Source organism: Branchiostoma floridae, chromosome 3 (assembly GCF_000003815.2).
Source record: "Branchiostoma floridae strain S238N-H82 chromosome 3, Bfl_VNyyK, whole genome shotgun sequence".
In the NCBI taxonomy this organism is placed as follows: Eukaryota; Metazoa; Chordata; class Leptocardii; order Amphioxiformes; family Branchiostomatidae; genus Branchiostoma; species Branchiostoma floridae.
Genome location: NC_049981.1, coordinates 28,821,131 through 28,831,643, shown reverse-complemented (window position 1 = coordinate 28,831,643; position 10,513 = coordinate 28,821,131). Strand labels below are relative to the sequence as shown.

At 40.4% G+C, this 10,513-nt stretch overlaps 1 protein-coding gene across 4 annotated transcripts in view; it reads left to right on the top strand.

Moving 5' to 3' along the window:
* The window catches only part of LOC118412362 (protein TBATA-like), a 19,171-nt gene extending 8,907 nt beyond the window's left edge, over positions 1-10,264 (top strand). For 2 of the 4 annotated variants that reach the window (XM_035815187.1, XM_035815188.1), the window contains exons 4-8: positions 458-679; positions 6,798-7,063; positions 7,783-7,864; positions 8,839-9,057; positions 9,276-10,264. In XM_035815187.1, coding sequence (XP_035671080.1) covers positions 458-679; positions 6,798-7,063; positions 7,783-7,864; positions 8,839-9,057; positions 9,276-9,544 — 1,058 coding nt within the window. In that variant the 3' untranslated portion in view covers positions 9,545-10,264. The remainder of the gene's footprint in view (positions 1-457; positions 680-6,797; positions 7,064-7,782; positions 7,865-8,838; positions 9,058-9,275) is intronic. The other 2 variants (XM_035815190.1, XM_035815189.1) reach the window with 1 other exon arrangement.
* The last annotated feature ends 249 nt before the right edge of the window (positions 10,265-10,513 follow it).

Sequence of the window (10,513 nt, the reverse complement as noted above, 5' to 3'; positions counted from 1 at the left end):
AAAAAAACAGCCGGAGCCTAACCTCTGCTTGGAGAGTACACTCAGGGTGCCACTCAAATCTAGTCTGTGTGGCCAGGTTGTCATTATAGCCAGCATTGTTAAATGTTTGTGTCTGTGGGAAAAATTATCCAGGGGACCACAAAAGTGGCCACAATGGTTGGGTGTACCGCATATGTGCAGGTGGTAAGTTGTACATGTTTCACTGGAATTATATGATATATTTATTTGCAAATCCATGCCCGTAGGCTAATTGCAATGATACAGACAGTAAAAAGTAACAAGTGTCTATTCTATATACACACACGTCAGCTATCTATGTACATGCTTCTACATTCTTTACTGGGTGGTTTGACTTCTCCTTTGGAGGCAGTGGCTGATGAAAAGTCCCACTTCTTTAATGATTAGTCGGCTCTGTGATTTTAACAGAAATATAAATGTTTTTTTTTACGCCTGACAGGTCTGAACGACATCCCCATCTGTGCGGTACACGACACGGGGTTCGTGTCCAGTCCCCGATGGAACCTCAGCACGCCCGGTACCGCCCAGCGCGAGAGGATCTTCAAGCACCACATGCCCGTTAACGCCATCGGGATCAACAGCACCAAGTTCCCCATCAACACCGTCACAGGCCTGCAGAACTTCCCCTTCAAGGAGAAGGCAGTCCCCAGGATTGGCTTAGGTCAGCAGAAATCTTTTTTTTATTTTATTTTATTAAGAACAACAACAACAAAGGTACATTTGTCAACCACTAAGACTAGTGTTTGTACAGTCGAGTACTATTGCACATGGAGGGATAACATATACTGGTGTGTCTGGACGAATTACATGTGTAACTTAACATGCAGTACATGGGCAGTGGAACAGTCAGGAAAGACAAATACATGTAGTACATTTGTCAAAATACTGGGAAACCTTAAGGAATATGTACAGTCTGTTACTACACTATGATCAAACATGGAGTAGTCTAACAATAGGTGGGGTTCATGCCAAAATATCAATAGTAAATTTGTACAATCAATCTACAGCAGGTCAGCAGAAAATCTTCTATTAACTCCTTTATCACAATATAATAGTTACTCAAACAACTGGGGAGGGTCTTTTTAGCGAATGCCCACAAACGCCCACTCTAGAGAAGTCCGCGCTGCACGAATCTCATTTTTTTTGCTTGGAATATGTCCACGTTGTGCTCCCATGTATTAATCCTGAGTTTCAAGTCAATCCATTGACCCGAAGTGACATAAATCAAAGTTTTCGATTCTCGATGGTCTTTTTAGCGAACGCCCAGCAAAATGTCTTTTTAGCGAATGCCCACTATATCCACAAAAATATCGGCCGTCGCGCAACGACACCTAAACATACCGCCACAAACATGTTCAAGATGGTGTCCCATTGATGTGTACGGAGTTTCCATGCTTCACAAGCATTTTAAATCCCTGTTTTTGGTCAAAATGTACGGCGACGATACTACCATACTTTAACTATAGCAATTCAAAATGGCGGGCACTAGTCATGTGACCTCCTTGCGGGACTGTTCTATAAGTATCGCGGGAGGGACTGTTGTAGCATAGCTTCTCATACAACCATTTTAGAGTGAATTCTGAACAAGATTTTCATTTCATAGTGCTATCATCTGACTGATATTTACAATGTGGTCATTTTTTCTGTGCTATTATTACCCAGGTTTGAGGAACTTAGTGCAAATTTGGATATTGATTCACCTCAGTGCCCAATTAATGTACAAAAGGCTCAGACACATTAGTGTTATAAATCTGAATAGGGGCAGGTAACCAATACTAGAAAAACATAGCTATTTATTATTAACAATACTATTTACATTATAATAATAACTCTTCACCAAACTGGACTTTTCTTATCTTTATTTGTCACAGAAACATTGTTACAATGAGGATTTGATTAGATGAGTATCTGTTACAGTGTGTACAAACTTATTTCAAATACAAAAATGTATTTCGTTTCACTTCCTAAATATTTTTAAAGTATTGGAAGAAGTTGACACATAAACAATATTAATTGCATTATTTATGTGCAGTAAAATGTGACCACATGCTATCAATAGCCTAATAAAATGTTGGAACATGGCACAAGCGGGCTCCTCTTCTGAGTACAGAAAGGAAATGTTTTATAACATTTAGTTATGACGTAGAAAATTTCAATTGTAAAATGTACCTTTATTAACATTTACAAACAAATTGTTTTTTTCTCTTCTTAATAAATGACAACAATACAGGTAAGTAAGGTGTGTTTCCTTTTATAACAGGCCAGGTAAGACGCCGTATAGGTGAGTAAGGTGTGTTTCCTTTTATAGCAGACCAGGTAAGACACCGTACAGGTGAGTAAGGTGTGTTTCCTTGACTATAGACTAGGTAAGACACCGTACAGGTGAGTAACGTGTATTTCCTTTGATTACAGACCAGGTAAGACACCGTACAGGTGAGTAAGGTGTGTTTCCTTGACTACAGACTATGTAAGACACCGTACAGGTAAGTAAGGTGTGTTTCTTTTTATAACAGACCAGGTATGACACCGTGCATGTGAGTAACGTGTATTTCCTTTGATTACAGACCAGGTAAGACACCATACAGGTGAGTAACGTGTATTTCCTTTCATTACAGACCAGGTAAGACACCGCACAGGTGAGTAAGGTGTGTTTCCTTTGTCTATAGACCAGATAGGGTATTACACAGGTGAGTAAGGCGTCTTTCCTTTGCCTATATACCATATAGGCCATTATACAGGTGAGTAAGGCGTCTTTCCTTTGCCTATAGACCAGATAGGGTATTATGCAGGTGAGTAAAGCAACTTTCCTTTGCCTGTAGACCAGATAGGGTATTATACAGGTAAGTTAGGTGTCTTTCCTTCGCCTATATACCAGATGGGGCATTATACAGGTAAGTAAGGTGTCTTTCCCTTGTCTATATACCAGATAGGCCATTATACAGGTGGATAAGGTGTCTTTCCTTTGCCTATAGACCAGATAGGCCATTAAACAGGTGAGTAAGATGTCTTTCCTTTGCCTATAGACCAGATAGGCCATTATACTGGTAAGTAAGATGTCTTTACTTTGCCTATAGACCAGACAGGGTATTATACAGGTGAGTAAAGCAACTTTCCTTTGCCTATAGACCAGATAGGTATTAAACAGGTGAGTAAAGCAACTTACTTACCTGTATAATGCCCTATCTGGTCTATAGGCAAAGGAAAGACGCCTTACTCATCTGCGCGGTGTCTTACCTGGTCTGTAATCAAAGGAAATACACGTTACTCACCTGTACGGTGTCTTACCTAGTCTGTATTCAAGGAAACACACCTTACTCACCTGTACGGTGTCTTACCTGGTCTGTATTCAAAGGAAATACACGTTACTCACCTGTACGGTGTCTTACCTGGTCTGTAATGAAAGGAAATACACGTTGCTCACCTGTACGGTGTCTTACCTAGTCTGTAGTCAAGGAAACACACCTTACTCACCTGTACGGTGTCTTACCTGGTCTGCTATAAAAGGAAACACACCTTAATTACCTGTACGGCGTCTTACCTGGCCTGTTATAAAAGGAAACACACCTTACTTACCTGTAATGTTGTCATTTATTAAGAAGAGAAAAAACAATTTGTTTGTAAATGTTAATAAAGGTACATTTTACAATTGAAATTTTCTACGTCATAACTAAATGTTATAAAACATTTCCTTTCTGTACTCAGAAGGGGAGCCCGCTTGTGCCATGTTCCAACATTTTATTAGGCTATTGATAGCATGTGGTCACATTTTACTGCACATAAATAATGCAATTAATATTGTTTATGTGTCAACTTCTTCCAATACTTTAAAAATATTTAGGAAGTGAAACGAAATACATTTTTGTATTTGAAATAAGTTTGTACACACTGTAACAGATACTCATCTAATCAAATCCTCATTGTAACAATGTTTCTGTGATAAATAAAGATAAGAAAAGTCCAGTTTGGTGAAGAGTTATTATTATAATGTAAATAGTATTGTTAATAATAAATAGCTATGTTTTTCTAGTATTGGTTACCTGCCCCTATTCAGGTTTATAACACTAATGTGTCTGAGCCTTTTGTACATTAATTGGGCACTGAGGTGAATCAATATCCAAATTTGCACTAAGTTCCTCAAACCTGGGTAATAATAGCACAGAAAAAATGACCACATTGTAAATATCAGTCAGATGATAGCACTATGAAATGAAAATCTTGTTCAGAATTCACTCTAAAATGGTTGTATGAGAAGCTATGCTACAACAGTCCCTCCCGCGATACTTATAGAACAGTCCCGCAAGGAGGTCACATGACTAGTGCCCGCCATTTTGAATTGCTATATTTAAAGTATGGTAGTATCGTCGCCGTACATTTTGACCAAAAACAGGGATTTAAAATGCTTGTAAAGCACGGAAACTCCGTACACATCAATGGGACACCATCTTGAACATGTTTGTGGCGGTAGATTTAGGTGTCGTTGCGCGACGGCCGATATTTTTGTGGATATAGTGGGCATTCGCTAAAAAGACATTTTGCTGGGCGTTCGCTAAAAAGACCATCGAGAATCGAAAACTTTGATTTATGTCACTTCGGGTCAATGGATTGACTTGAAACTCAGGATTAATACATGGGAGCACAACGTGGACATATTCCAAGCAAAAAAAATGAGATTCGTGCAGCGCGGACTTCTCTAGAGTGGGCGTTTGTGGGCATTCGCTAAAAAGACCATGCGAAACAACTGAACATGAACAGTGACTTTTGCATTGTGTTATTACCTGTCATACCATCTACCATGTCAAGGATATTTGAACGGGGAGTTTCTTATAGTTGCTGTGCTCCCCTGTGCCCCAAAATCTAAATTAGAATGAATGAAGACCTTTATTGCACATTTTTGCCCCACTGGGCTAAGTACAGGTCACACGGTAAGAATCACATATATGTAACAATGGAAACAATCATACACAACTATATATGCAGATGTGCGTCTAATCTATTCTAGGACATTCGACTTCCTCTCGCTTCTTGGTAATTGCATAAATGTAGCTAGCTGTATGGTTGGTTAGAGTTGGTTTATCAAAAGCTGTCAGGAATATAAATTTCTCTTTACTGTTCAAGTGTCTAAAGTGGAGATATTTACTTAACACATAGTCAAATAAAATGTTCCTATCGCTATCATAGAAAGGACAATCCATAGTAAGATGTACTTCATCTTCTACTTTCCCTAAACTACAAAATTGGCATATTCTTTGCTCTAGAGGAGTGTGGTTATGTCTTCCTGATTCGATTCGTAATTTGTGGCAACTGATTCTTAGTTTTGTGATGGTAGATCTGTGGCATACATTGGCAATCTTCAGATATTCTTCTTCTTTATAACGTAAATATTGTTTTAATAGTCTGTATGTTTGTAGTTTGTTTTTTGCAGTCGCAACTCTTTTATCGTTGTGGATTTCAGATAGAAATGTCATTAGAAGACTAAATGAACAGTGAGCATGCATATGTAAATGCTAGTCTACAATCATTGAAATCTCAGAAAATTGGCTAACAAAATATGGGCTAAAAATATGTACAGATACTATAAAAGAAAGGGAAGGATACTCTTATAATTGACATGGTAAGCTATATTGCACATCCAATCAATGTAGAATGTAGGGCTTTTGCATTATGTTATTACCTGTCATACCTCTTGCCATCTACCACCAATTTCCTCCTGTAAGTGGATAATTGGACCACAATTCCTTTGACCCACTCACACAAAGCAAACAGCAATAAAACAACTCGAGTTGTAATCCTTATAAGGTAAAAGAAGTTGGACTTGGCTGTCGTTAATCTAGTAGGCATTGACAAACATCTATGACTGAAAGGGAACACCATTTTGCTGTCAAGAGACCAAGTTTTTTAAAGGTTGAAGCATTGGTTACAGGCTCTGCTGTCACAAATGAAAGGACTAAATGTTCCATGGCTTTTTTTGTTTCTCCTGTGGCCAAACACATCAACAGTAAAAGTATCCCTATCACCATCATAAATACTACAAATGCCAGCCTGCCTTGCATGAGCTATCATAAACATATCAGGTACCATAGCCCACGTCACATGACACCGTCGTATCAACACAACATTGTTCAGTGCAGCTTCAAATAACTGGACCAGTTGGCTGGCCAACAATGTAGAGAAACAGTAACATATCATAAGGTTACATGGCCGCTTGGATGGGCTTCAAAACGTACACATGAATGTTACATAGACCATTACAACAGGTTACTTTTCCTTTCATGATCTTTTGTTTTGGTGAGCTCTCAATCTAGCAACATTCAGGCCTATTGTTATCACTTCTGATTGAAAATAAATAAAAGATATGACCTGTATACTATGTTGAACATATGAATTGATTCTACTCACAATTTTGGACGAAGAATGTCCATTCTCTCAATGTTAAAACCATCTAACATGTCAATGGTATTTGAACAGGGAGTTTCTTATAGTTGCTGTGGTCCCCTGTGCCCCTAAATCTAAATTAAGATAGAAGACTAAATGAACAGTGAACAAGCATATGTAAATGCTAGTCTACAATCATTGGAATCTCAGACAATTAGCTAAATATGGGGTAAAAAATATGTATAGATACCATAAAAGAAAGGGAAGGATACTCTTATAATTGACATGGTAAGCTATGTTGTACATCCAATCAATGTAGAATGTAGGGCTTCCAGTATGGAACACTTGAAATACAAATTTTCACATTTAAAAAATAAATTGACCAGTACTCTTGTGCCCTCTATTAGTTCCTGTAGCTTCCATGAACAACACGTGGAGAGACGAACTGAAAGACATCGTAGAGAAAGCCGGCCTGGCGCCACCAACAGAGCAGGAACTCAAGGATCGCGACCTCCTGCCCAAGCGACAGACCAAGTATTCGAAGGAGACGGGTCGTCTCATTCCCCCGCCGTCTCGCGCCATGTCCCGCCAGGCTTCACGACAGGGCTCACGCCAAGGGGGTCGCTACAACCACTTCATGCATATCTCACCCGATCCTAATGCAGAAGTCTTGGTAAATCTGTACAAAGTTGTAATCATACTCTGTACAATACCGGGTACTGTAAATGCAGAGATTTAATTTCGCGGTAGAGGCAGAAATGACTTTTCGCGGTGGTTTTAAGTTCGCGGTAACACCATAGACTGCAATCTAATACTATAGTAGAAAAATGTTCGCGGTGGTTTTAAGTTCGCGGTGAAGTGGTCAGCGCGTAAACCTGCGAACATTTCTGCATTTACAGTAGTTGACAGTTACAACATACATGTCAAAAATACAAAAAAGGCTAAAATTTCATTAAATAGGATGTGTTAAAGTAGCTGTAGTGTTTGCTTCAAATCAAGTTCCTAAACTTTAGCTGAAATAAAAATTTTTTGTGAAAATTATACTCCATGTTGTCCTCTGAGATGTCATTGTCATATGTCATGCCAATCAAGTTACATGTGTCACTACATTAATTTTGGTCGACAGTAGAGAAATATTCAATGTAATTCTATCATGTTCCGACTCCATATCTGTCCACCTAGGCCAATATATATATAATGCTATGCAAAAGAGAAGTCGTGCCTTAACAATGTAAAATACACTATGCCGCCTTATTTTCTATTATGTTAGATTAGTATACTCATGTAGATAGTTCGTAGTTGCTAGTAATACATGTTACTTGCCATACATTGTACCTGATACAATCGTTGTGCAATAAACTTGACTTGACTTGTGACTGTTCTTCCATCCAGGTTCTGGAAATGTTGTGCCAGATCCTACAGACAGACTCTATCCAAGCTGTGCAGCAGTGGTTGGTGAATGCAACAGGGAGAGGTAGGTGCAACTTACATAAACCTGATAAGCCTGCTAAGATAGTCTTTGGGCATCAGACACAGGGCTCTAGCCAGCGTCCGTTTTTCCGCCAATTGACGGAAATTTGTTGTGTGTGACGGAAAAATTTTAAAACCAATCCGTCAACCTTGACGGACAAAAATCCTTGGTGGAAGCTACAGGCGGCTTGGGGGCGCCGTCCACGGCCGTAAAAGCCACACACTGTTTGTTTTGCTATTGTTATGATTGTTGACAATGTGTGTCGGTGCCCTTTCGCATACGATAATCTCATTAAAACCCGTTTTTTAAGGTCTCAGTTCAGTCTCTCTAACTCCTGGAAAAGTGTTTTCGTGACAATGGGAATTGGCTGACGGAAAAAAATGTCGAGCTGGCTAGAGCCATGGGCAGTGGGTTGCAATCCCTACAGGCATGGTACTGGAAGGTAGAGACCATTTCTCTCCCTCCACCACCTGTTACCACCCTAACAGCACGTCACCGGAACGTACTGCGCCTGCGTGAACCCTGGTGGTTTGGGGCTTGGTTTGGTCAACGTTGCATTGAAATCCCGCTTGTTGCACAGTATATGTTAGAGACATGGTTTCATGTAAAACGTACACGGGATTTTACCCTTATATACGCACGTACTTTCTTAAATGCGGCCCTTTAGTAAACCGGGGGTTTAGCAAGGTTAAGCATGTCTATACTTTTCGCGCAGGCGCAGTACGTTCCGGTGACGTGCTCACCCTAACCAAAGTCAAGTATGCCCATTCTACACCTGGGTACTTTCCTATTAAATAAAGGATACAATGTTTAGTTAGATCTCCCGTCCGTGGGCTTAGGGGGGGTCCCGTGTTCAAGGAGGCACCTGAACCACGTCAATCAGCCTTGACATTACAAAAATGTACTTTAAAAAAAATTGGGTACCTACTGGCTGCAAATACACCCAATATATTTATATCATACCTGATGTATTACAGAAAAGGACCTTGTTCTGGACATGATCAAGTCAGCGATATTGAGCGAGGAGGAGTACTACAAGCATCACGTCAACCCTGAGTTCTACCCTGACGAGAAACGGCCGTACACCTCCGACAGGGACGCCAACTACACCAGGTACTCCTGGTCTGCGGGAGGGGACATGAGCAAGTTTGCCACTGATGTGAGGAGATCAGCCGGAGGGCCGATCCCTGAAGAAGGTGAGCAGCAAAAATTTTTTAAATGTTAAATCATGATACCGCAAACATGCATTTCCATTGTATGAGCACTACTAAACTGAGAACATTGCAAAAACATCTTTTTCTGAAATCTAGTCTACAAAATTAATCAATTCGCGATATCAGAAGAGAAGAAAAATTTCATGCTCCAATATACATATACTCCTTATTTCATTGAGGGATCTCCTGTTCTTTTGTAGGTCCAGTTGACCCCGGTCGCCAGTCTCACCCCCCAGAGGTGCTGAGGATAGACTCCCCACAGGAGGGGCAGACGGCACCTCCGGTCAGGATCCCGCCGGCACATCGCACGCCGTCACCAGCAAAAACATCGCACAGCCGCCAGGCCCAATCAGCAACCGCGAAGATGGAGGCTCCCGAGCAGCCAAAGCTACGGTACACGAAAACACCCACCTCGCAAGGAAGGGCAGGTGGCATGACACCAGAGCCCCCTGCTGACAACATGCAGTAGTGCAGGGGAGAGATGTGTGGAAAAGTTGTGATATTTGGATAGGATATTTCCTGGATCAACTCAATTCTATTTGGAAATATTTTTTTTTCACAAAAGTATTCATATCTTATAATGAGTTTAAACATGAGGGTAACTTTGTTTATGTATACAAAAATGTTAGATTTTGCTGCTAAATGATACTAACGTTATATGCTTAAGCACTTTAATTTAAGAATTGGTACTCTTATTTTCATATATGTTGGTGGAAAGCTTCAATTATTCTAAGCTTATAATCTTGCTACTCCTTATAAAAGGTTATTTGTTAGCAGTTACTTTATATAGCAATTTATACTATCAAGGATTTGTTTGTATAACGGTTTGTTTTTGTTTTATGGGTTGGAAGTACATTCTGCTGATGCTGCTGAAGTTAAAAAAGTGTTATTGTATTGTAGATATTCTTATAAAGATCCTTCTAGGGTAAATTGTTCCAGGATTAAGTTATAGTTGAATACTTGCAGAGTCTAGAATAGCTTTGAAAATGGTGAAGGTCTACAAGACAAATCCTGGAATTAAGTACAGGTAATTTAGCCCAGGTGCCATCCTAGTTACTGTTTCACGGCTGCCATACTCACCAGCTGACCATTTTTGTTATTGTTATTGGGTTATTGGGTGGGCCAACTATTCACTCTTTGCAGCCAGGGGCTGAATTGCGAGGAGCTTACAATAGGCGGGGCTAAATCGCAAGGGTCTGGAGCGAGCTGCCATTCGGCGCCACTCAGGTGACCTCAATACGACTGTCGCAAGTGTCTGGAGCGAGCTGCCATTCGGCGCCACTCAGGTGACCTCAATACGACAGTAATTGCCCCAGGTGCGGCCAAGGAACTGTAGGATTTTGGACCACTCACACCGCACCATCGCACATGTGACGGGTTCTTTAACGTGCCTGGGGTGTGGCTCTCCCCAGACACGGGACCTCCATTTAACGTCCTA